The sequence below is a fragment of the Ischnura elegans genome, chromosome 13 (genome assembly GCF_921293095.1).
Source record: "Ischnura elegans chromosome 13, ioIscEleg1.1, whole genome shotgun sequence".
In the NCBI taxonomy this organism is placed as follows: Eukaryota; Metazoa; Arthropoda; class Insecta; order Odonata; family Coenagrionidae; genus Ischnura; species Ischnura elegans.
The window spans coordinates 1,578,839-1,606,473 of NC_060258.1; the positions used below are offsets into that span (position 1 = coordinate 1,578,839).

Consider the following 27,635-nt stretch of genomic DNA (forward strand, 5'->3'; position numbering starts at 1 on the left):
AGAGGTTGATTGTATAGTCATATAATAACAAGTTAACATTGTGGATTAATCTTGTCGTGGATGTTTGTCCGAAGAATTTACAGTCGTGTGATAAATTGTTGAAAATTTTCTCAATCCATGCTATTGAGTCGTGATATATCTTTCCATCGATTGATCATGTGTTGGCTCTTGTGTTCCTTTCGTTGAGCTTTCTAATGTATTTCATTTTCACTCATCATCTTAGTGAATGTAGTTTCCTTGTTAGATTATGTGATCTATGTCAATGCTGAGTAGATAATTTCTTTGACGATAAACCTGATTGAAAGAGCGAATGAGATTTTGAATCGACAACATGAGTCGCACCATCGGGATTTTCACTGAATCTTCAGATGGGAATCCAGAAATAGACCTTTGCAGACTTTGTAGGGAGAAGCATAATTGTTATTACAGCATATTCACTTCGAATGTAGCATGCAAAATAACTGTGAAGGATGCCCTACACGATTTAGTTGGTTTACAAGTAAGTAGCACATTAAATTTTATCGATTTTCTTTACAATGGTGCTTACTCCATTTTATGTTTTAATCCCAAACTCTATTGATGTGTAACTTGTTTATTAACATCTCAGGTTGCTGTGGGAGATGGACTGCCCACTACCATGTGTCCACTGTGTTTGAAGAAACTTACGGAATTCAGTGTTTTCAAAAAGATTTGCTTAGAATCAAACACCATTCTGAGAAAAAGTTTGCCGACAAGTTGCTTCAAGGTGAGTACTTATCGTAATTTCTTATTTGAAGACTGGTGTAGTTTAAGTATTACAGAGTTAAAGGTGAAACTCTTTGGTTTACGTCGACAGCAGTAGGAATCAACAAAGATGCATTTTGCGAAACGGTTTACGGAAAAGTGTAACAAGTCCAATTTCTCGTAAATGGTTTTTCCCTACCCGTCAATCCTAGGCAAGGTCCTATTAATGTTGCAGTTGGTGTTACAGTTGCGACGATTGAAGACATTTTGTCTTCTGGTAAAATTAAGTGTGTGCTAAACTACTAGGAAAGTAAAGCATTCAAATTCAATATTTATCAACTCAAAAAGGCAATCTACCCACTGTGCTATACCACGCTACCTTATTAAGTATATGATTAGGTAATCGGAGCATGTTAAAGTGAACAAAAAATCCCTGACGAATTGCTGCTAAAGATTGAAGTGTCAGAGACCCATAAATTGGTTTGTCAATGCGTTGTCAAATAAAGTCACATGTGCACGTAAACATATTATCTTTCTTTAGCTCCGAGTCTCTTCCTTACCTTTAACTATGACCTCATGAGGCTATGGTTATGTATAACTAAAAATATCTTTGCGAAGTTTCTGAAATTGATTGTTTATTTTCAAGTCATCTTGTATGAATAGATGGTGGTTACAATGAAGGCAAGATTGGCAAAGTATTAGAAATTTATTTAAGTGTGGAAAAATTAACACAGAAAACATTTTCGTCAAAAATGTAAAATTAGAAAGCAAATTAGGAATTTGGATGTGGTATATCTTTTCTGTATTTGTTAAGTTTATTTTTATTTAGTTTACTATTTTCCAATATTGGAATATAATTTTTATATTTGCATCAACTTTGATTATTTAAATCACAGCATATTTTGCTAGAACCATTTCTGTTAGTGCCCTTTTTAAAATTATTTGCATTTGTACTTATAAAAACATAATTGCTGTGTGATTGGTTTCGCATGTTTTAAGAATAATAATAACAGGGTAATTTAAAAAACCATTTCATGAAATAGTTTTGGAAGAGAAGATGATTTTGAGGTCTGTTTTCTTTCTGCATAAATATCACACCCTGTATTCTCTTCCAGAATTTATATTTGAGTATTAACAAGAGGTAAGAGAACATAACAAATACATTGAAAACATGCTCCACTTGTTTTTTTCCATGATTCTACTGTTGAGAAAAGAATAAATAGTTATTTTGGCCTTTTAACAGCTACTACTACAAAAATGATAGTTGCATAAGCAAATTGAGTGCAAGAATAAGAAACTTGATTAACTGCAAAAAAAATTAATCTTCAGTCTCTCATTTGATTTCTCATGATTTGAAAAAGTGGAAAAATGATACATCTGAATAATCTCCATTCTCTGTCGTGTATTTTGCTGTGAAGGGGCAGCTTCCATGGTCCCCAAGATATTTATAAAGGACCCTGTGAGAACTTGGAATGTCAGGGATCTTCCTGTTAATTTTTTTTTCAGGTTGCGCTGTAGCTTTTCCGTATTTGATAAACAGGCATGCAGAGACCAAGCTATTTTTATATAATAGCAGAGGCAATACGTGTAACATTCTTCTCCGTAATGCTTTGAGTATCCCATGTTTGTGTTTTAAAGAGATAAAGGTTTATCCCTGTTACTTTTTCCTCAGAGTTTTGAAGGAGGAGGGTCAGATGATGAGTCGGAGCCTTGTGTGGAGACTAAGGACTTTATTCAAGATGTCATTGAAAACACTTCAGAGTTCGCATGCTCAGCCCAAGTGACTGAAGTGTACATTCCTGTGCCAGACTGCTTATTGCCCAGGGACGATAAGTTGGTAAGTTATAATCTCACTCAAAGTGAAAACTGAGTCTAATCACCTTCAGTTTTACAAATTTCTCGGTTGTATGAGGAATGGGGGTGTGTCTGTTATAACTTTAAGTATTTTGTGGGAAGTCACTGGCGTAATGCAATCTTCAGATGTTCTTTCTAGTAGTGACACATGAGGTAGGAAGTGGAACCATGCAAATGTTTTTTCATGCGAGTCAATAGCAGTTGTACAGCATTGATAATCTGTTGACAGAAATGTCTCTTACCCCATGGAGTGTAATTTTAGATAACATTGTCAAATCTCTGTTCAAGCCATTAGTGGTGGCTCTAACAAGGCTGTCTCTTGATTGCCCTCTATTTGTTCAAGCCATCATCCTCCATTATTTCAACTGAGGAACCATCATAAACTATTGAGAATCCATTTTATAAGCCTAGGTGAAGAAATGATAAAGACAATTCAATGTACAGTGGAACCTCGATGTATCGTTCCCACTGTTGTGCCCTTACTGTAAGTGGCCAATACTCTCATTCTAACCATGTGATGTTGGTGGCATAGCGCTCCCCTCCCTATTTGGACATTGATGTTCTAGAGTTTTTTCTGTGAGTCGCAAGAATCTCATGAGTATTTTGGCCAGCTGGAGTGGTCTCAATTAAAAGAGGCCTTTTCATTATCAAACGAGGTTATTATTGTTTTGCGTTTATTGAGTGACGCCCATTATTCTCTTCTAGTTTCATGTGAAAGATGAGAGTGAAGACCCTCTGAGTGAAGGGAACTCTCCTGTTCTTGACACGTCACATCCAGCTGGAATCTCAAGTGATGCCTCAGATGCATTGGCCACTGATGACCTGGTGAGTGTACTTTTGCCAAGTGTAATTTAACTTTTCTATGACACAGTGTCATTCCTTCATGCATCATTAATTTATGCCTCTCAGCAGAAACGTATTGCATGTTGCCTTGCCTGTTCAGTCATGAACAACAACAGAAAAGCTTTCATGTTTGAATCATTTTAATTAAATTTAATGAACTCATTTGGTGTATTTTGCCAAACTGGTTGCTCAACTTTGCTCACTGAGCAAGTAAGCTATCTGTCATCTCGGCACTAAGCAGTCATTTGTTATGTGATCATACAAACACAGTTTCACTTCAGTTTACCATGGAGCGTAAGGGGGGATAGTAGGAATTGAGAGTTAAACTGAGAACTATTGACTTAGGTACAGTGAAACAGATTGACCGTGACATCATGATGTAGCTACTAGCGAGATTCAACTACATAACTCGCATTCCTTATGAGAGATTGATGTTCAGGGGAATGAAATTGTTGCATATTTGGATTTTATGATGAATGTGAAGAGTAATTCACTGTGGGGACGAGGGACATGTTAGACCTTCTTTATCATTTTCGAATTGAGTGTTGGACATCGGCAATGCAGGTTGATAGCCAAAAGATATCAATTTTTAGTGATGTTAACACTTTCAATGCTGACCATGTAAAACTCAAAATCATCATCCTGTGCAGCTTATGTTTTTCCCCCTCCTGTCAACTGCACAGCGGGATAGACCTGTGATGCAGGTTGCACAAGGTCGGCTTTTTCCCCGTGCAATGGTTTTCTTCATTTTTTCCGCACGATGTGTCCAAAAAAGTACAAGGAAAATGTATTTGTAATGTTGTAATTGTATTGCCATTGGTATTTTGCCACTGCCATAGAAATTTTGTGGTTCAGATGGATGTACACCCATGCCTCCTATAGCACAATTTTGATGTAGTGCAAGTTCGTTCCTTGGGGAAACATCGAAATGCAGTGTAGCCTAATCAAAAAACTTTATCACTCTCATGATAACACATGAACTTGCGCTCATTACACATAAAAGTGCTATCATTTTACGCATTTTAATGTTATTGCTTGCCTCAAATCTTCTTTGTTTAAATATTAATTGAAATCCATTGCTGTGCAATGGGTAAAAGCATTACTTGTCATTGGGTCTAGATAGTCGGCCTACCGAAGTAATTTATCTCCTCGCCTTAACAGAATGACAATAGTTAATTTAGGTCATTAATTATGCATGAGCTAGTGCAAATGAGTTGTTTTTAAGCAATACGGTATGAGATGTAATTTTTGCCATCATAGATTATCAGGCGATTTACTTCCAGGTAGAGGATCTATGCTAAAGCCTTCGTGGTCATCGGTATTCACGCGGGAGAAATGGAGTAGTGGCCGAGTTGTGTATGAATAGTATCAGCACATAAAGGGTGTGCTTTAGTTTCAAACACATTGGCATCATTCCCTCCCAGCAGTGGTAGGCCCTTTGTGTCACAGGAATACAATGCAGTAGTAGGTGGTTTTGATAGAGCCATACAGAGGGAAAACCAAGAGAACAATGGCCAAAAATAAGAATGGGTGTAGAAAAATCAATAAGTTATCAAGAAAAACCATTAACCTTGAAGAGAAAATGAAAGAGGTCCGTTGCTTTGAAAATAGAGGTCATCAAAGCAATATTGCATGGAAGTTTAAAATCACGATTATCTCTTTACTGTTGTGCAGCTCTAAATTTTGAAGCAACCATTTATAAATATGTTCCGTACTTAGCATCTGATGCATTGTTTCCTTACCTCTGTATTTGTATTCTCAGCTGTGAGTAGATCATTCTGTTTTGTAGAATGCTCCCTGTGCCTTCACTATTCCAATGTCTATTTCTTTCTTGCTTCATCCATCACTGGTTGCTAGACTTTCTGTGGCTTTTCAATGAACTGGTTACTCTGCTTTGTGTAGCTTAGCATATAAGTCTGTCTGTAAGGTTATGAAACATGAAAATCGCATATTATTGAAGCCATGGTAAGTAGTTGATTCATACTTTAAAGTGGTGACGTTATCATTTGCTTTTTATATTTTATCATGGATATATTCCTTTTCCACCTGAAACAACTTCACACGTTTAAAAGCACTGTCTTATACCTTTTGAGCAAATAAGTTGTAAATGGTTCAGTTATTTCCGGGAAAACTAATTATGTTCTACTTAAATTGTATTGCAAATTTTTATTTAGTTCAAGGATGTAAAGATACCTCAAGAAAACACCGCTTATAAGGAGGGATAGGAATTTTTTGTTGGTTTGAGAGGGAGAAAAGCACTACTTTGAAATTGGAAATTCGGTTCTTTCAAGTAGACATTTTGGTGTTTTCTCAAAAAATTACAAGTTCCAATGTATACTTATATAAGTTTTTATTTCAAACCTAGAAAAGGGTCAGTACCACAGTTTAACCAAATATATCTCGGTTACGAGACACTTCCCTTATAGCTGTGTTATGACTGCAGACAATCACCTCAGTGGCGGAACCGGGAAAGCTGATCTAAGTTGAAAAGTAAGCTATAATACCTGTCGGTAGTGAAATGGGGAATGTGACATGTATAAAAATTGCATGCTGTTTAGTGTGGTTAGTAAGCATTAATTGTTTCTTGTATGTAAATTTCAATCTAAATTACTTCTTTTACAAATTCCACTGGATCTAGAACAACATAAGTAACATTGTAGAGTCAAATCAAGCCACCAGGATAACTGAGAGTCAATGCCACTCAACATTTGGCATACTTACACTACATGATCTACTAGAATTTGTTTGTTTCAACATTCAAAGTATACTTCAATAAAAAGTTCTAGTTTCTCTTGAGCTAAACGATGACGCCTATCACTCAACACTCTTGTGTATGTAGAAAAGAACCGTTCACAGTCGACATTTACTCAAGAAATCCAAATCGATTTCAACACAGCTTCACTAAATGTTGGAAATGTTAGTGACATCCCTAGAAATACTGCTGTAACATCTACCTTTAGCTTTCCAGTTACAGGATTCGTCACAAAAGATTTCAGTTCTTTGTAGCATCACATCACATCAATATCTTCCAGTTTGGAGCACAAACTTATTCTCTTAATTTTCTGCTCAAGTTCTTCAGTGATAATCATTTGTACTATATTAGCTGGGTCAAATACATTGATATACTTACAAAACTGTGAGGTGGGATCATTAGCCTGTAACTCCAGTAGCTTGGTTACAGCATGGGAAGCTGCACTGGACAGGACTGCACTCATTTTGCCCCTACTGACTCTCCTTCCACAATCCTCTAGCAGTTTAATAACATTGCTTCCGTAACTCACTCATGCAACGATTTCAAGTGCGTGCTGAATTCCCCTTAGCTGCCCATCTAAAATAGTTACAGGGGGCTGTGAGTGTCCTTCCAGAAATGTGATCATTTCAACTATGTGTTTGCCATATACTGTGATAAACATAGCCTGTATTTGGATAGCTTACGAGTCTTCTTCTGAAATACTACTGAGAAAATCAACTCGAGCATTGTCACTTGTTATGTCCTCACTGAACATAAACCCTACAATATCCTTTGCTTGTGTTGCAAGATATGCCACTGATTCATACATGGAGCTCCACCTGGTTAAAAATGGCTGAGGAAATAGTGGCACTTGCTGGTTAGGGGTAGGCTGCATTCAAATATGTTTTCTATAAAGGTGCTTCCTTTTTCGTGTGTTAAGGAATGCCATCTTCACTTTGGATACTGCTCGATGCAAAATATGCAGATGTTTCCTAAGAGTATGCAGTACTAAATTAAATTCATGGGCCCAGGACTGAATTATCAGAACATTGTCTGACAACAAATCCTCCATTGTATGAAAACATTTTGTCATGTAGCCAGCAGAGTTGAACACTAATGCTGTTACATTATCGAGTGGTATTTTATACTTCTTCAGTTTGTCTAAAATTGCTCTTGAGCATGTTTTTGAATTAGCTGTTTCCAAAGTGCACACTTCACCAACTACAATGTCCAATGCAGTATCAAGAAGTTCAACAATTGTTAGCTAGATCACAAAAACATTTTCTTCTCTCGTGTCCATTGTTTTATCACAAAAAACTATCAGCTACTTGTCCTTCAGTTGAGTCTTCGTGTTGTATTTTAGATCAGGAATATATTTGTCCCTTAGTTGGCAAATGCAGGGAATTTCTCCAGCACCTGTAGCGAGGTAAAATTATCAACAGCGGTAAATAAAATGTTAGTTTTCCTATTGCTATGGAAAGGATTAGAATGCTTTGACTTAATTTACAAAAAGCTGCTGTACTCATATACTTGCACTCTACGAATCATTCAAAAATAATTAACAGTAGCGGGTGTAACTTTGTGGAAATCCATAATCCCAGGAATAAAAGGATCAACAACTTTGCTATTTCCACATGGTAATTTATTTAGACCAACCATGGTTTCGTCACAGTGACCTTGATAATTTTACACTGCAACGAAACCGTGGTCGGTCTCAATAAATTACCATGTGGAAATAGGAAAGTTGTTGATCCTTCTATTCCTGTCATTCAAAAATGATTTCATGTGCTCATTTTCCAATTTGTAGAGAAGAATGTCAGCTTTGAGAAAGTTTCGTACTATCCACTTTCCAAAATGATAATCAATTTGGTTTTTCATGACAGCAGTTGATGCAGATAGAGATTGATGTTTTTAACTTTAAAGAATATCCATACTTACCAAATTTTGCAGCAGTTAGATTCTTCGAAGATTTCCAACGTTTTTCAATCGAGTCTTTCCTTTCCCAAGCTACCTGACATTTGCAGAATTGGAACATTGCCATACTTTTATCGATACAATAAAATTCATCCTTTGGTTACTGAAATGCCCTGTCTCTTTTGCTTAATTTTTCATTCTGCATTACAATAACTCGTCAAAATAACTAGAATGTCTGAGATACCAGCAGCATTATTTTACAATTGCTGCTGAAAAATCAGTTATTTTACAGACATTGCTAAAAGGTAGAGATCCAAACAGCAGATATTCAGGCACGTGCAGTCCATGGGTGCATTCATCAGGCTAGTGCCGGGCTAGCGGACAGTTCTACTTGGAATTTACCACTGAAATCTGATTTTAATGCTCATGGAGTTACAACAGTTCTGGGGGCATGCTTCAGATTCCTCAACTAATATAATATTCCATTTGTGATGTTGTTAAGAAAAAATTGCATACATTGCTCTTCTGTTGTTCAACTCAGTGAGAAAATAGATAGTTATTCCCTCAGAGTAAGGATGGGAGATTGCCATATATTGCAGCAAATCGAAAACATGCGATGCCATCCTCCCGCGATGGTATCGCAACATTAGTTATGCTATGAGGAACTGAACTTGTCCACATACCTAAGGAATACTCCCACTTGTGTTAATTTTAATCGAATTGAAACCATTCCGTGTAATTTTATGCTTTTTCCTGTGCTTGAAATTACAGTTTCAAAATTTTCTCCAAAAAAAAATAAAAATTCGTATTTTGGGACACAATTTGCAACATTTCGTGAGTTCAAAAGTCATATCCCCAGTCACTCTGGGGTATATTGTAATGTCTTACCTCAACCAGGACACTTTGTGTCTAAATCCGCAAAATTCATGATGGCTAAATTTTCCCATCCCCACTCATCAGTTGTCCATGCAAAGTAAATGAACCTTCATATTTTCCCATTGAAGCTATGCAAGCTTTGTGCTATAAGGAGTTTATCTACAGATTTCTCTTTTTTGTTCACTCAGAATGGCCTTCTATTATATCATCTCTGAGTAAGTTTTATTTATTTGTCAAAATGTTTGATGTCTCTAAACTGAATTACAAACCAAAATATACACTAAATTTATCCTCCATTATAGACCCTATTTATTTTCCATAAATGTATGTTATTACCTATGAGCTATGGATTCTCATGCAAAGTTTTTTCATAAAATAAGTTACTGTTACGAATAAGATTTTATCTGGATTTCTGCATCTCCAGAAACGATTGCCCTGAGGCTTTTGCAGGGATTTTGCGATGAAAATAAGAAGTAATAAGAATGTAGTAAAGTGGTAGTTTTAACAAAATAATTATAAATATTATGAATTCCTGACATTAATTACCTTAAGGCAGCTTGCAGGTAATATAAAGAATATAATTTGAAAGTAACTTTAATTTTATTGGTATGAGAAATTCTTAAAAGTTTTATTTTAATATTTCTGTATCTCAATCATCAATGATGATAAACGATTTAAGTTTTTCCTGGTGAATACTTCTAACAAATATTTCTCGGGTTTGCATCCAGGTTTAAGCTTTTACGTCGGCTTACATAAAAGCTTTAACCTGGATGCAAACCCGAGAAATATTTGTTATCAATGATGATGATTGGGGTTTATGTTGTAGCCCAATACCTTAACTGCTTCCCAAGGCAAAAAGGTGGAAGCTCAGGGCAGGGGAGCCATGGTGGCAGACCTGGATTGGACGCTGGTCGGGGCAAAGGAGGAACCATCTCCAGATGAGAATGCCCAGGTATGTATGGAATTATTGTTATGGAATTTAATTAATTGTTGAAGGAGGTAGTGGGTAAAATTTTTTATCGTGGAAACTGCGAGGATATTGTGATTTTTACGCAGGTTTAAAGGTAATCTATTTGATTCAAAGTTACTAATTACTGAAATAAGTTTTCTCATCATAAAAAATCTGTTTTTTCCTTTTTATGTTGTTCATTTGTGTAGTAGATTTCTTGCCTTATACATTACTATATAAAATCCTGGGACCAATAAACTTAACCTTATTAGCCCTCCAGTGGGGACGTGGGGCTCCTTGGTGGCCCATAGTGTTTCATGTGTTAGCTGTTATTCACATGATGACATAAAATACCTGTGATTTTTCAGAAGCTACCCACTATTTTGCTGTCAAATTCCTTTCATAGATGCTTGTTAGTAACTGGTTAGCATTCAATAGCACACAAAAGAAAGTGGGAATGTAGTGGCCACGAGCAAACAGTGTTTGGCACGTTTATGCTACTTTTATTGGTACCTCAGCAAGTGGCCTACTTGTTTGCCGTAATCGCATGGGAGGGGGGTGAGATGCAAATGACCTAAAGCTGTATCTTGACAAGTGACCAAGCTCCACTTTTTTCCCTGTGGTGAATAACAGAAAGCCGTATTCCTGCAATGCCAGTGGTACTCTCTATTGGAAGTATAGTGACCCTCTCTACAAATTCCATTCATCTTACAAGGGGAGATAATGAAACCTGCTCTGCCTTTTCAATGCCGTATTTTTTATGGCCTTTGGAATGGTGAATACATCCCTGAACTAGTAGAGTTCTGTTGAATGGGCATTAGATTGGCTGTACTTAATTAATTTTCAAGGAGTACTTCTCACAACCCACGTATACTTCCATAATATCGCACTATTCAGTATACAGGTCAGTTGGGGTAGTGGTTAGTATTAAAGCCTTCCACTCAGGGGACCAGGGTTAGGGGCTTCGTCATGGCTATATATTTTGTTCTCTTCATTGTTCTCATACGGCATCAACTTTTTCATTAATTTTTAATTGCAACAAACATAGACATGAGACTTTTTTTATCATCATAATGGCGTTAAGGTATTTAAGCAGTGTCATTTCCAACGTGGAGAAGTGAAGGCTCGGCTTGCTACTCTCTTCAAAAACGTACCAAAAGATTAGTTGGGGCTATAACAGTGGCTTTTTTTTAAGAAATGACATTTGTTGGTGGGCCTCTTGTTATTACAACGGAAGGGCTACGGAAGATTTTGGGAAGCGGTGAGCACAAGACACATTTGGTGTAACTGTTGCTTTTAACCCTCTAGCGGGCACGACTGTTATTTCTACACAACCGGGTGAATGGCATACTTCGCCTATTTTATGAGGATATATGATAACACTCGATTTTTGTTAAAATTTATCTTTATTTTTAGAAATTAGTTAAATCTTTTACATTATGGGTGATACAGATATAAAGGTACACAGATGGTAAACGGCCGGTCACGCGGTGTAATTTATACGCCACATGTTATGGGTTCCTCTTGCTGTTCTTAAAAAATTATCTGCAATACTTCGAACTTTGAAAACTCGAAATATAGATGGTCAAAGTACATTTTAGGAATACACGAGACCATCCTATCCCAGAATGTACGCTCTATGTTGAAGTCCTTGGTTAATGAGGGTTGACGTATTTTATGGCAGCACGCCCGGTCCAGGGTCATCAACTTTCATTTCACTCTATTTATAAATTGAAGTTATATTTTGGAATGTTCTTTTTTAGCACATAGGTACTGTGTAAGTAAACTCCCATTGGAGTAAAGTGAATTACAAGTATTCAAAAAATATGGCATTTTATAATCGTTTTGTGTTCTTATTAATTATGTCTGAACACATGTTGTTGATCGCTGCGAGCTTGTAATTGCATGTGCTCTCCCAAGAGTGGTTTTCATTTTTTATGTGGACATTGATCAGTATAATCAATGAAAAAATTAACATTTTGGCACACACCAACCCTTGCTAGTGTAGTCCTCGTATCTCCATGTTTGAAATGACACTGCTTAAATACCTTAACGCCATTATGATGATAAAAAATAGTCTCATGTCTATGGTTGTTGCAAAGGAGTTGTTCACCAATTTTTTCTACTGTCTCAAATGAAAGTACACTTCTAGGGGTTACTGGCAGCAGTTTCAGCGCTTTTATATGAAAAAAATGTAACCCTTGAAAGGCTAAGCAGAAAGTGTAGAATACGAGGATCAGCTCAAATGCTCCAAAAGTGCACGATAGTTGCTGAAGGCATGCTGAAGTCACACACAGCGAACTTCTCGCGGAACCCGTTAACCCTTTGTACAAACCGGTGATCCTGCATCAGCGAAGAAATAATGAGGGTGAAAATGGAGGAAATTTGGAAGAAGGGGCATATATATTGCTTTCTATAGCTTTGTAAATCGACCACAATGAAAAATCCTGGAAAAATTTTTGATGCTGTGGCCCTAAGTTCTCATATTCGAAGGAACTGGTTTACTGCAGCAAGGCAAGATGACCAAAAATCAGTGGAAAACATAATATTATTGCTGCGGATATCATTTTAATGTTAGTGTTAAATGTATACCAAATTCCATAGTTACATATAAGATATATAATGTCAGTTAACATGATAAACAGTTTTACTTGTGGTCTTCCTAAATAAGTCAAACAGATTTTGATCGAAAACTGTTTTTATTGAAGTTATATGAAGGAAAATAATTTATAAAAGATTAAGAATAATGCTTATACTATTATTCAATGATTGCCGAAGTTAATTGATCCCAACTTAGTCTTTGATTTAGTACACCAGAGATTGCCATACAGTCGCTAAACATAATGTTTGTTTCTCGAGCACATATGCAGCTGGCAGTTTTGGAGTTGGTGGAAACAATAATATAATTGACTTTATAATGAAGATACTGCTAGAGGTACTTAGGAATACCTAATGATCCAATATACATCATTGATTTCCTCTTTGGAATATTTATGTTTGCCATCAGAGACATTTTCATCACTATCATCGAAATTAAAATCAAATTACAGCTTGGATAGATTAAAAGACCAATTCCAAATCAGTAAGACAAACCTTTGGTCTACTATCCACACAACCTACTCTTATTTCAAATTACTTTAAAAATTTAATAATTTTTCCGAAGCATAATAAATTTGATCTACCTTTTTCTTTTCAAGCCAATTACAGCTAAGTACAGAATATAATTGAATGTTTTGAAATTAAAATACTAAATACCTCTGATCCAATAAAACAAGCTTTGACATGGATTTAGTATAAAAAATGTTATACCATCAAATATTTAGTACCTTTTGATAAAAATGAATTTGTAAATTTTGTTTCCTTCTGGGAATGGTGGAAGAATTAATGACAAAATTTTTTTCCTGTAGTTTTTTCTTGTTTTGTGCTGAGAACAAACTCTTCTTTTCATATCGTTTATATATCATTCTCTTTTAAGTTGGATATAACAAACTGCTGAATCGCCATATTCTTCTCTAGCAGTGCTGAAATAGTTTTCAACCCCTAGACCCATAGCACGCCGATTTTGGACGGCCGTCCACATTCCAATAGTGAACAATGGAAGGCCATGGAAGCTTGCACACTGACCAACCGCACACTGGCACCGGTAAAAAGTTGGTTAGCTACTGACCATTGCCACTACGGGTCTCCGGCGCCGGCTCAACAACCAAGCAACTTATCTTTTGACCTGTAAATATCCGGGGTGTGTGCAAGCAGCGCTTCACCAGTAAAATATCGGCCGGTATATTACTGGCTATCCAAAATCGGTGCGTGTGCAAGAGGCCTTTCAGTAATCTTCATACGAATAAATATTGACAACAATTCGCAATTCTATGTTACGATGCGGAGGAATCTGAGAGGAACGTAACTGCTTATTTTACGATATGAGTTCCTTGCAGTCACCTTAGTTTTTTATAGGCTAGAAATTATCAAAAACCTTTAAAACTTAAAAAAAACGAGCATTGTGTGACAGGGATTGTTAATATAATATGAAATGTATCCCTCGTGAACCATTTCAGCGTTTACTAGGGTATAATTCAATTAAAAATGGAAGCCAGCCAAGGCCAAGTAAGTGGTAACGAAATTAAGTATTTGATACAAAATAAACTCATAAGTACAATTAACATATTTTAGTGTTATCCTAGATAATAAGCATTAACTCTTACTTTGCACGCTTGACTCGTTGAATTTCCAGAGCGCTAAAAATGTCATTATTAGATTTATTTTCTGCCTATTTAGATTTTTTCTTGCCTTGACCTCTATTTATTGAAAAACATTGAAAATGAAAAATGAGCATAGGGCACTTAGCTCATATTGGGCACAGTATTAGAATTAGCCCTCACTAAACCACAATCCGAAGGCATTTCTCACTATGGCATCCACAAATGCAAGCACAGCTTGGATAATGGGGTTCACTGAAAGTGGGCAGTCAGCAAAGTAGCTGTACACAAAAGAAAATTTAATGCACCCATTGCAGAAATGTATTCTCCAACATGAATTGTTAGCCAAAACTGACCGTTAGCATCTACTTAAATGGATAATTTCGTTTGAGGTTAACACCCCTATTAAAATTATTGAAAAAGGTGGCGACGTATGATCACAATGGAGACAACAAAATACATAGCCATGATGAAGCCCTGGTCCCCTGTGTGGTAGCCTTAAATGCTACCACTACCTGCTCCCGTCTGACTAAGAGGTGAGATATTATGGATCTATAGGCGGCTTGTGTTAAGTACCGCATGAAAATTAATTAATATAAGCCAAACTAAGGCCCATACAACAGAACCACTGCAATTTCAGAGATGTTTACCATTCCGAAGGCCATAAAAAATACGGCATTGAAAAAGTCATTGCAAGGTTCGTGGTCTCCCCTTGTTAGTTAGGCGTACGTACGAGTATTTACAGGCAGTCTTTTCCTACTTGATTCAAAGTTACTTATAACTGAAAAGAGTACATATTCTTATCTCAAAATAAGTCATTTTTTCCTCTTTATTTTGTGTTTAATTGTTGTAGTTTTCTTGCCTTATATTTTTCTTGCCTTGTATTTTTCTTTGTTAAATCTTGGTACCGATAATGCAAATATCAATATGATATTTATTTTACTATAAAATATCCTGCACCAATAAATCATGCCTCATGAAGACTTTTTTTACAACATGAAATCCTAGGACTGATAATTCATAGCTCATTAAGAAAATCAGGTCTCACATTTCAATCAAACTCTGTAGTGTTGTAGTTCATAGGGACCTGTCCACAAATATCCTCCCATGTTGGGTTATATAACTTATGGTTTTAAAAGTGGAATGCAGTTCAATATTTATATACCTAATATGTTCCCCTAGAAATGGTCTCCTTTCAAGTAGCAGTGGTAGTGTGGTGGTTATGGTGTTTGGCTACTATCTGGAGGTCCTAGGTTCCACATTAGCATGCAGCACTTTTTTAATAATTGGTTTCTACTTTTCACTTTACTAAGTTGTACAAAAGCCTGCTGTACATCATTATTTCCATGATTTTCACTGAAGAATTTAGTTTTCTGTGTGGAAATCATTTTCTGCAATATAGCAGCATCAGATTTTATCCCATTTTTCACACGGATGCCTAGTTTCCATAACATTATTTCAGTCTATTCATTGCCAAAGACACATTAATTATGAAATGGTATCACATGAACTAAATTACATACATTGCAGAGTTATCTAATGAAGATAATATTACAATGCAGGCGGAACATAAATCAAAGACAGTTTACATGTTGAAAAAAATGGAATAATATTTAATTCCCTGAAGTGTCGAAAATATTTTTATTTTGTAAGGAAAAAATTTCTGTGGAATTCCAAATTTTGATTTAATGTGGTGTATAAAAAAGTTTAAATCAATCCTTTCAAAAAAAATCCTGAATCTCTTTTCGTGCATGATTAATATCTTGATGATTACTTCCAGCCTACTTTAAGTGAGGATGGGGACCCATTTGAGAGTTCAGCTATTGCCCATGAGTCTGCATTTGGTGAGTACTCCTACGGGTTGCAAATAACTCTATACTTGGAGGGATTGATGTTAATGTGGAGGATATACAAGTAAATGCTTTTATTTAGCCAACTTTTACTGTGACTAGAGCAATTATTGAAAATTTGACAGTGTCCCATAAGTCCACAATGGAAGCCATGGATGAGTGCTTTTAAGGGCCTCAAATAGTTGCATACAAGTAAGGCTTAGGTCACTTTCAGATGGCACAGTGCAGTGCTTTAATATAATCTAATGTCCCTACCGATGCCTTCATACCAGTCAAATCATGCGGTGTTCTCCACTGCGCCCATTTCTAACCGGCCAGGCACTGCAGCATCAACAGCGTCAACTGGTCTTGAAACTCAGACTGCTTTCAGATGAGAAAACTCTGGATTTCCTTGTGCCATGCGGAGAATGTAGGAATGTGGAAAGTGGTCTCTTCTGAAATCGGCCTTATTGTGACTGATTTTGAAGGATGAAGAACCTGAATTAGTCATCCATACATATTTCCTGTTATCTTTATTTTAAGTGGTAATTATATAGGGGGGACTGTTATATTTTCTTACTTTTTTGTAGTCGTGTGTATCGTTTTTAATGGTCTTCCCTAACAAAATATTTTTGTTTCACTGAAATTGTTGGGTATGTAACTGACCAATGGCTAAGAATTTTTTCTTCATTTTCTCTATTCGGCATTTTTGACAGTTAAAGATTCATATCAGATGAATAAAAAGAATTCTGCCTTGCTTCAACCAAGCTTGGAGACTAGTTTATTGAAAGAAAAAAAATTACTCGTAGTACCACACCTTTTTTCCAGAAATGCCGGTGAAAAGCGGTGCGAATCCTCAAAATTATAAACCCAAAAAGCCAGAATGGAGCATTTTGTTTGAGAATTGAGTATGAAAAGTAAATTTCAGGGCTCATTGAAAATGTAAACATGGAATTTGGTCAAATGAGGGCAAAAATTAGCTTTGCATTTGGACCATTTTAAATTCGTGGGAAAATTAGCGAAAATCTTTTAAATGAGTGCATTCCTATTCACCCTTTTGTCCCTGGGATTAGCAATGGTGCTTTGTTAGGTTTTACTAATAATTAACCCTAAAGATTCTTGGAGGAGAAAATACGGTTGACATAATATTAAATTTAGAGGTATGCTCCAGAAATGAAATCAGTATGGCTAAGAAACAGCCGAATTCTTGATATCAATCAAATAATTCTACATTCAATCTGCATGATAACCTGGAAGGCGTGTGGTAGGGGGAGTTAGGACTTACGCTGTTCTTACATAAAAAGGATATGCTCTATGGGGATTAGGACTAGCGTTTATTAAAATCCCTTACGGCTCGGGGGAAAACGAATTCCAGTATCTACCCGTTCCGCAAAACAGCTCTTTTAATTTATCGCTTCTATCGGACCTGGAAATATAGTGGGGCTCTAATATTTTGTCCTCCGTGTCGCTTTTAAAGAAATCCATTCTCAACTGTTCAAGAAATCTAAGCCTAGCACGCAGCCTTCGAGTATCCAGTGGCTCCCAGTCCAATTCACATAACATCTGGGTAATGCTTTCTGTTCAAAGGTAGCGGTTTTTGACGAACCACACAGCCTTCCTTGGTATTTTTTTCAGTTCGCTGATGAAGTCTTTCTTCACCGGATCCCATACGGTCGTTGCATTATCGAGTTGCGGTCGGATGAGTGCAAAATAGCACCGTTCTTTTACTTTCTCATCTGAAAATCTTCCCACAATACACTTGACAAATCATAATTTCTTCAGGGCTATGCCGCAAGTATTTCTTATGTGTGTTCCTCACAACAGGTTCAAGGTTATCGTTACTCCCACGTACTTCACTTCGCATGTTGCCACTATGTTAATAACATTGACTGCATAAACATGGTTATAGATGTACGAATTCAGCAAGAAATGTACCGTCATGTATTTTCTCAGATTAAGTTCAAGTCCCCTCTCTTGGCTCCGCAAATGAACGTTGTTTCAGTCCAATAGAATTTCATTGTCAGAGTGATCACTTATTTCGCGATACATGACAGGGTCGTCAGCAAATAAACATGTTATACTGCTAATGGGGGAGCAGAGTTCATCAATGTATATAATGAACAACAGGGAGGAAAAATATATATTTCCCTTAGCCAAAATAATTGCTGAAAGAAAAAGGCCTACATTAGGGTGGTGCGAAAAAACTCAAGTTACAAATTCAGTATCGTAATAGTGCGGAAAAGTTGCGATACGTTAGTACAAGAAAAACAAAAAAAGAATTATTAAAATCAGACGTCATCTTCCGATCCCGCAAAGCACCTGAAAAAATGACAAAAATGAAAATAATTGTTTTTTTTTGTTGTAAAAAAAATTAAATAAACTTTATATTTTTTAACACTATAGCTAAAAATGATTACAAATAGTGTAGATTATTAGTAATAGATACATATACATGGCTTTAAACAGTTATATCCGATCGCACAAGATCATTAAAAATGTATAAAAATTGCAAATTAGCCGATTTTTCAGAGTTATGTAATAATTACTTATGACAAATTTTAGTGAAGTTTTAGTTAATCCAGTAGATCAAAAGGAGACAATATAGCTGACCACTAGACTTGAAAGGCAAAATTGTGCTTTAAAAAGGCAGCATGTTAGCCCTGTTGAAATCGAGAGTGAAGATGTTGAGGTTTTAAATGACGCCACGCAAAATTTAACAATCAAGGAGCAATTTGATGACTTTGAAGATTAAATGTCTAGTACATCCAAGAAAAATTTGTCACCACGGCAAATGAGGGTAAAATTACAAACTACAGCTTTGCATTGTGATTGTGACCGTGCAGCTGCTGTTATAGAATCAAGTGCACTTGAAGACATTGGTGTTATAACTGAAGGAGATACTTCAAGTTCATTGAATGATGTGATATAAGAAGGGAAAGGAGAAATACTAAAAGCGATTTACAGTAAATCCAGACGGGTAAAATTACAAACTACAGCTTTGCATTGTGATTGCAAATTGATTTAGGTGAACTACACGGGTAATACTTGGAGGGAAGGATAGACGATACCCTAGTAATAGAAATTATTGATTCGAAGGAGTACCGCTGGACAGTTAAAGAGGAACACCATTCCCTAATAAAAGAACCGTCCTCTGTGTATGTAAGTCATGTTTATCCAAGCTTCGGGTCTGCTAAAGACATTTGGCCTTCATATTATCTCATTTCTCTGATCAAGGAGTATCGTTGAAGTACTTAGATTTAGTTTGCTGTGATGGCACAGCACCAACATTGGATATAAAGGTGGCACTATAAGAGAGATCGAAGAACACATTGGACATCCTCTGGAGTGGGCAGTTTGTTTACTTCATTTCATTTAATTACTTTTCCGCCATGCTTTTCAGTATTTGGATGGTGAATTAACTGGCCAAAAATCTTTAAGTGGGAATTATAAAACTGAATGATTATGGAAAGCTTCCAATACTGCATTTCCAAACAATTGAATATGAAATTCTACAAGTGGATGGATAAATTTTGAGCAAGGGCCAAAGATACCTTATTATCATAAGTCAAGCAATTATTTGTGGTGACTTTCCAAATGACTTAGCAAACCGTGATCCAGGACCATTTTCACATGCTAGATGGCTTACCTATCCAAATCGAGTTCTCCGGCTTTACGAAGTACCGAATTACCGAAAACCCCTCAGATGCTTTTAAAGACGTATTTACTTTTATTTTAAACCTTACATGCCTGTTCGTGTGTACAGAGCAACAGAAACCTCTTGATTCTTGACTTAAGACTAAAATAAAGTAGTTTTCCCGGTTATTGAACGGAACTCTTACTTTGCTCACCCAGAGAACGTATTGATGGCGATGTTTTTTTTATTATAGAAGGCACATTAGAGAGCAAGGGCTAAAAAGAGTATTAAAAGCCACAGACTTAACCAAAAGGCAAACCCATCGGAAACTTAATTACTCCTACCATGGAATTCAAAGCAACTGAATATATGGAATTGATTGACCGGAATATTGTAAAAATACCTACTCCACCTCTTCCTCGGAGAATGATCAATTAAGAAATAGCTTCCTTCATTGAATCAGGCGATAAAACAGATTGGGATTTTAAATCTTCCCATGTCACACGCAAGCAGTGGAGTCGTGAGTGAAATTGGTGACAGAGGCATCCCTTAAGCTTTGTGGTTATCTATCCAGAGATGGATTTATTAGGGCTATATTCAAATCAAGGTCCATTTTGTCAGACTTCACCACCAAATCGTAGTATAAAGTAGCGTTCAAAAACTAAAAGCTAAAAGTAAGGCCACCTCCCCCCGGAGAGTTCTGGGATGCTTAAATAGTATTAAATCATATCTTAATAAAGAAAGAGCTGCATAATCAAACATGTATATTAGACTAAAATATTACCTCAAGTAATTATTACACAACTCTGAAAAATCGGCTAATTTGCAATTTTTATACATTTTTAATGATTTTTCGCGATCGGATATATTTGTTTAAAGCCATGAATATGTATATATTACTAAAAACCTATACTATTTGTAATCATTTTTAGCAATAGCGTTAAAAAATATAAAGTTTATTTAATTTTTTGTACAACCAAAAAAAAACTTTTTTTTTCATTTTTGTCATTTTTTCAGGTGTTTTGCGGGATCGGAAGATGATGTCCGATTTTAATAATTCTTTTTTTGTTTTTCTTGTACTAACGTATCGCAACTTTTCCGCGCTATTACGACACTGAATTTACAACTTGACTTTTTTCGCACCACCCTAGCCTACATACGTTGGTGCAAAAAAAAGAAATAAAGAGGTGAATTCTGAGAGAAATTTCCCCTTGCAAAAGCAAAGCAGGGAATTGATCTCTCTTTAGTTCCCAGAAGAATTGAAGATAATGTCATACTGACCCAAAATAATAAATTAGTCCTTATTCTTTATAAAATGCTTTATGATTCTGCCATTGATGCTGAAAGGGATGGCCAAAATAAATCTGATATGCTTACATCTTACAACAACTAAAATTGACGTTGATCTAGTGGACGTCCAATTCTGTGCAAAAACTATACTGCAGGATGTAATACAAGATGGCAGCCTGTGGTAATTTTTTTTACTAATTATTGAAAATTTCTGCTTTGATTGCCCTTGGCATTTTAAAGGTTCTTTAAATATCTTCTCAAGTTATGAGAAGTGGTTTTCCGCAGAAGATAGCTTGGGAAATGATTAAACTGCATATAATGAAAAAGAGTGGAAATGCTACTATCCCAAAACAAATAAAAGCTCAGCCTTGCGTGCAATACTTGGAATATCTGCCCCCGGTGCCCCTGCCAACCATTGCTTATGTGATGACAGTTGGATATATTTCACACAAGGGAGTTTCTCTTGGCAGTTTGTTCATTGCTTTTATCTTTTAATTTTTAATTACCTATATAAAAACTAATCCAGGAAAAATTCAAAATAATTTTTCTAGATACCCATCTGTAGTACCACATAATATATTGTGATTTCCATTGTTAGGAACCTTTTTAATATAGAAAATATTCACCAATCAGTAAATATTCGATTTAAAAGAAAAATATTTTTCTCTTTTTTAAGGACCAATTCTGAAAGGGGTATAATTTTATTCTTTTTCTGCAATTGGAAGTCATATGTGTGATGCGTATGTGTGTGCTTAATTATTTGTAAACGTAGCATTTTAACCCATGATTTCGTCTTTGTTCTATTACACCCCTGTTGCCCTCGTCATTTTTATGCTGTGTTCTTTTCCCCTCCATTCATTTATATCGAGTCTCTAAGTTCAAGTCCAACTTGGGCAGCTATTGTTCCACCTGACTTGTGCATTTTCCATCCATTCAATGGATTTTAAGTAGAAGATGTTGTAGTCTTGAATTTTATGTTTGACTGTGTTAGTTGCTGTTTGAAATTTTCTTCTAGGGGTCCCGGCTGCTGAAGAAATGCCCGAGCTAACAACATCAACTTCATATCTGCTTGCAGAAGGAAATCTAAGGAATCATTCAATTGATGAATGCATTGACCCCACACCTTTGGCGACACAGATTGATTCTAAGGCTGGAACATCCCATGGAGAGATAGAGAAAAATCTGATAGATGAGGAATTGGAAAAATGTGGTGATTCTGAAACTTATGAGATATCAAGTTGCTCAATTCTTAATGACAGACAATGCAATAACAAAGACATTGAATCACTTAAAAGCAGCAGAGGTGGAGCCGCAATGGCTGTTGTAGGGGAGAAAAGTGGTTGTGATGCACCAAATACCTCGCATAGCCTTAGGTTTATGAGAATAAGTAGAAATGACAGAAGTGGCTGTGAGACCATCGTGGGAGGTAACAACGAGGTACTTAATTGCTTCATCGAAAATCCATGGAACAGTTACAGTTCAAACGAAGATTCATATAATTGCTTCAACTGCAGAGATGTGTTCAACAACAAAAAGGAGCTAATGAAACACATGAAAATTCATTTTGTTGCTCGTAATTTTGATGCCGCAGCAGAATCATCAATCGTAGATGTGTCTCCGGGAGCACTTCCATCAAGCGGACACAGCAGTTCTTGCGAGCCTACCATCTCAAAGGCTTTAAGTGGGCAGGAGAGGAAAATGCTAGAGCCTAAACCAAAAGAAAATGTGCTCATCAAGGAAACCAGTGGAGGAAAAGGGGACGAGAAAAATATAAGACGATTGACGAGAAGTTTCACTGTAGTAGAGAAATCAACTTCACAAAGTTTATCTTCAAAATCATCTAGCATTAGAAATGTGCGCAATCACGTGGGTCCGAGAGAGGAAGATAGAGTGTATTCATGCAGTGCCGGCAGTAAGTCCTTCACTCAGAAGAGGGACCTCACCGTACACAAACTTACACACACAGGAGGGAAAACGTATTCTTGTAGCACTTGCAGCAAATCTTTCACTCATAGAATTCATTTCAAGAGTCACGTGCTGACACACGCAGTAGAAACGCCTTTTGTATGTAAGGTGTGCAGAAAGTCCTTCTCTAGGAAAAACACTCTCTACGCGCACGTACGTACTCACTCAGGAGAAAGGCCTTATTCATGCAAAGTGTGTGAAAAGTCTTTCTCGAGTAATAGCCACTTAGTTAGACATGTACGCACGCACACGGGAGAGAAACCGTTTTCTTGCAACGAGTGTGGAAAGTCTTTCTGGAATAAGAGCGACTTAGTTGGACATGTATATACGCACACGGCAGAGAAACCCCACTCGTGCAGAATCTGCAAGAAATCTTTCACTCGGAAGGGTACTCTCAAACGTCACATGCGAACACACACGGCAGAGAAACTGTTTTCTTGCGACGAGTGTGAAAAGTCTTTCTCGGATAAGAGTAACTTAGTTCGACATGTACGCACGCACACGGGGGATAAACCGTATTCTTGCGACGTGTGTGAAATGTCTTTCTCAGATAAGAGCCACTTAAATGCACATGTACGTAGGCACGCGGGAGAGAAACCGTTTTCTTGCGACGAGTGTGAAAAGTCTTTCGCGGATAAGAGCCACTTAGTTAGACATATTCGTATTCACACGGGGGATAAACCGTATTCTTGTAGCATTTGCCGCAAGTGTTTCACTGAGAAGGGTAATCTCAAGAGTCACATGCGACAACACTCGGGAGAGAAGCCTTTTATCTGCCAACTGTGCAGCAAGGCCTTCGCTAGGAACAGTCAGCTCACCTTACATATTCAAAGACACTCGGGAGAGAAGCCTTATTCTTGTAGAATCTGCTGCAAGCATTTCACAAAGAGATGTTCTCTCGAAGATCACAAGCGTTTGCTTACGAAAGAGAGAGGCCCTAAATCATGACACGTGTGTGAAAAGTCTTTCTTGGAAAAGAACCACTTAGTGACACATTTTCGTATACACTCGAGAGAGAAGCCTTAGTCGTGCAGTGTGCGAAAATTCTTTTCACAGAAGAAGCAATGTGGTGGGACACATGAAAACGCACGCAGAAGAGAGACCTTTTCACGCCGAATCCACAAAAATAATCTTTCACACAGAGTCGTTCACTTCAGAGTCACATGCGAAACAACACGTAGGAGAAACCCTACTCGTGCGGCGAATTTGAATGTCCCTCTCGACAAAGACTCTCTTAGTACATTTGTACCAAAAAACGAGAGTTGCTTTATTTCTGCAACATCTGCAGCTAGTCTGTTACGCCATGATGCGACCTGGTAACCCATTAGTATACGCACAGCAGATAAACCTTGTCAATGTAACATTTGTTGGAAGTGTTTTGCAGTGAGTGGTTACCTTGACAGGTATACATACATGCTCACACGTGTGAGTGGCCTTGTTTATGCATATTCCGCATCATGTCCATCACTGCAAACAGTGGCCCTGACTACCACATGTGTAAACGTACAATTGTGATGTATTATTATTATCGCGTATTTTGCACCAAGTCTTTCACTGTTAGTTCCAATCCCAACCTCCACACGCGCTCCAAATTGAAAGACTATTCATGTTGTGTATGTTGCGTGGTTTCACTCTGATAAGTCACGTTTACGCATGCAACATTTTCTTGCGGACAGGATAATTTAAATAAATGTTACAAATGTTCCAATTAAACCTCATGCAAAGCTGCACGGAGTAATCGTTAATTTTCGCCTGCACAAAGAGAAATGAATGATGATATTGTGTCAATAGGGATGATGGGCTATCTAATTGTTTCTATGAAATGCGTGCCCAGTAATGTGTATCTGGATTTTCGAAATGAATATTGAAAGAGAGTAGTTGCAGAAAAGGGCACGCCAAGGCTATCAGATTAGGATGAAGCAGCCTACACTACACATTTTGTTTAAACACGTCCACAGTATTCACTCCAATGTTTCTGGCTTTAAGTCCAGTCTTAATTGTCATCTTCTAATTGGTTCTGAATTTTCTTAGAATTGATCATGTGTTCCTTGAATATTCTTTGTTAAAATAATTATTCTTTTGTCCATATTTTGTAAATAATGTGATATTAGTGCACAATAAAACGCTTATGGCCGAGTTTGTTAATTCAATGAATTCAGCATGTTATTTATTTTCATTGTTAAAAGATATGAAATTTTATTCCTATTTCTCTGTTTTCACTCGCGGCTGAGCGATTCGTCACGATTTGTCGAAATGCACCGTCAACAGCAACGATAATAGTGGGCCATTAACCTTAGAATGTTGAAGTTGCGAGAAAAGGCAGCAATGGCGGTGGAAGATTTACAAACATTGGCAGAGTGAATGGGGATGATATCGGAGGGTGGGAGAGTAAGCAGAGGGTGGGGAGTGGATGCTAGGTGGAGCTGAGCGCACTTGCAGGGTTTGGTAATGAGAAAATGATTCAGAGGACACGTCGGACGTAGCCAAAAGTAGTACTACGGAGTCAGCGAGCAAGATATTAATTTGTGTACAAACTTTGGCCGTTTCTGGTGGAAACGCATAGTGGACAGATAAACATGTATTCAAGATTACATATAAAAAAGATTAACAGTATCCTGACATTATATTATCGCCGAGGAATGCTATAAGTTCCTCCTACAAAGCTAGGTTCACATTTTTATATTTAGAATTTATGATACTTTGTATGCAAATGTGATTTAAAAATTTATATGTGAAAAATAAAGAAAAAGTCTAGTCGACTTTCACATTCCAATATCTTTCTAGAATGAAGAAATGCATTTTAGGTTAACTAGAGGATTCCCTTTTCTCCACTCGTAAAGATTGTATGATGTTACCTTTGAGGGTAATCTTGCATCATTGTCGCATCCAGAGGTGCCATTGGGTGTTTATATTTATTTATTGCCAAGGAAAAAATCTTTTTTATGGATAGTTGCTAACAATATGCTTGCTTGTTCAATCGTTAAGTAAATTTAAATTTATTTTAAAATTAAATATACTATATAAAAATAAAAATGTTTGGTTAAATATAAAAGCAGCCATTGTTAGATTAGCAACGAGAATTGACTCCCGTGCACGGCGCCCGATATACCAAACGGCAAGCTGTCAATGTTGGTAATATAGATAAAAAATAGTAAAGAACAGCTTGAGAAGATATGAAAGAATAGGATCATACTTAAGGACAAAAACTAGATGAAAGTTATCAACATATTGAGAAAAAACTTAAATAATAACAAAAATAATTTAATTGCCCTGTGGGGCGACTGAAAATTCTTTGAATGCCATCTCTTAAGGCCGTTAAACACGGTACACGGAATTGCGTAGGTAAGAGCTGCATTGATTTCTAAACTGGCGTGTAATTGCTTGAATGCATGAACGAAATTAGAACGGGCTATTTTTCCGTCTCGCATCCACGCATTCTCGCATGTGTTCTAGCATTTCACCGCTTTACACGACGCATTTTTGATTGTGCCTTCACACGTACGTCAGACTGCGCAATTCCGTCTACCGTGTAAAACGGCCTTTACATAAATCCTTCTCAAGTCGATACATTCAAGTAGTCAAATAAAATATTAGCAGAGCGGTAAAGACAGATATCCATGTCAACTTAATTTAGTATTACTATGTAAAGCATGTTTATGGATAGTCGAGCTAGTATAAGCCCATCCCTATGCAAGGTAGGCCTACTAAATAATACACAAAGCCTTTGGAAATGCCGTGATTTGGCGATGGATTTGGATAATAAAATTATAGACGCACGTCCGATGAGGCGGACGCTATGCACTAATGGGTTAACCCTTAGGGAGCGGAAACTTTTTTAAACGGTCTGCATGGTGAGTCCGAGGAAAACGTTTTTCTACGGATGGCCAGCATTTCTTATCATTGGTAGCCTTTCCTTGAGATTTAATTGCCGTCCTTTCGGCGGTGCATTGAACTCGGCCAAACCTAGTGGCAGAGAGCACAAAGGCGTCTTTCGAGGACTTAGCACCCTCACCACGGGGAGCGCTGCCCGGATTATCCCTTCTCCGAGAGAGAACGAGCTCCCTGCTTTCCGCGGCGCATTCACGATGAAAACAATTCCAACGAATCCTTGCATTTCCTAGGAATTTATTTATCTTGCTGTTGTACATTAGCCGGGGAAACTTATGTTAACGCATTGGTATCTATTTTTTATACTTTTTGTGGCGGGTTATCAGTCTCTGAGTAATTACGAAGGACAAATTATATCCATGGTCTGTCGTGAGGGGGTAGGGTGAGCAGTCCCGGATTTTGCGGGTGCACTACCTGCTAGATTGATATTGGGCGTGATTCGCGATGGCGGATGAACGAAATTGTCCATTTTGGTGGGCCTTTGGTGCGTTTCCATTCTGCATTTCAAGGATATATGTATCCGAGACATCGGAAAAAGGTGCGAGGGTTCTGGCAAAACACGGCATAGTGACACTTTTGTGACTTTGTCGTGTTCTGCAAGAATCCTGTGGCAAGGAGACAGACGACCCCATATGAAAGGCCAAGTGCCATTCAGATATAAAGGCGAATACACCGAGTCGAGTGCTCTTGCGGAGACTCGTGCATGTACCAAACATCATGAGCCTTGAAATGCAGAATGAAAGATCACCAAAGAGCTACCAAGAATAGATTATTTCGTTTATCCGCCATCGCCGAGCATGTATGGGGAAGGCCAATGCACAACGTGTACTTCGGAAACTCATCACCTGACAGGAGCAATAATTTCCCCGGCTGATTAAAGAGGCTATCGAAATAGCCAAAATACCAAGCTTCTACAGGGAGGACAGCTACTCGCTCTCCAACG

The 27,635-nt window shown here is 37.2% G+C and overlaps 1 protein-coding gene across 1 annotated transcript; it reads left to right on the forward strand.

The window, feature by feature from the left end:
* The first annotated feature begins 656 nt into the window (after positions 1 to 656).
* On the forward strand, positions 657 to 24,949 carry LOC124170327 (oocyte zinc finger protein XlCOF6-like). Its single transcript, XM_046549046.1, has 6 exons — positions 657 to 745; positions 2,396 to 2,560; positions 3,283 to 3,402; positions 9,768 to 9,893; positions 15,867 to 15,930; positions 21,855 to 24,949. Exons 4-6 carry the CDS (start codon positions 9,825 to 9,827, stop codon positions 23,750 to 23,752), a joined length of 2,031 nt encoding a protein of 676 aa, XP_046405002.1. The 5' UTR covers positions 657 to 745; positions 2,396 to 2,560; positions 3,283 to 3,402; positions 9,768 to 9,824; the 3' UTR covers positions 23,753 to 24,949.
* The last annotated feature ends 2,686 nt before the right edge of the window (positions 24,950 to 27,635 follow it).

Coding starts and splice junctions, on each gene's coding strand:
- LOC124170327 (XM_046549046.1), top strand. CDS start 9,825: ATGGTGGCAGACCTGGATTGGACGCTGGTCGGGGCAAAGGAGGAACCA. Junction 9,894..15,866: donor CTCCAGATGAGAATGCCCAG/GTATGTATGGAA, acceptor GATTACTTCCAG/CCTACTTTAAGTGAGGATGG. Junction 15,931..21,854: donor TGCCCATGAGTCTGCATTTG/GTGAGTACTCCT, acceptor ATTTTCTTCTAG/GGGTCCCGGCTGCTGAAGAA.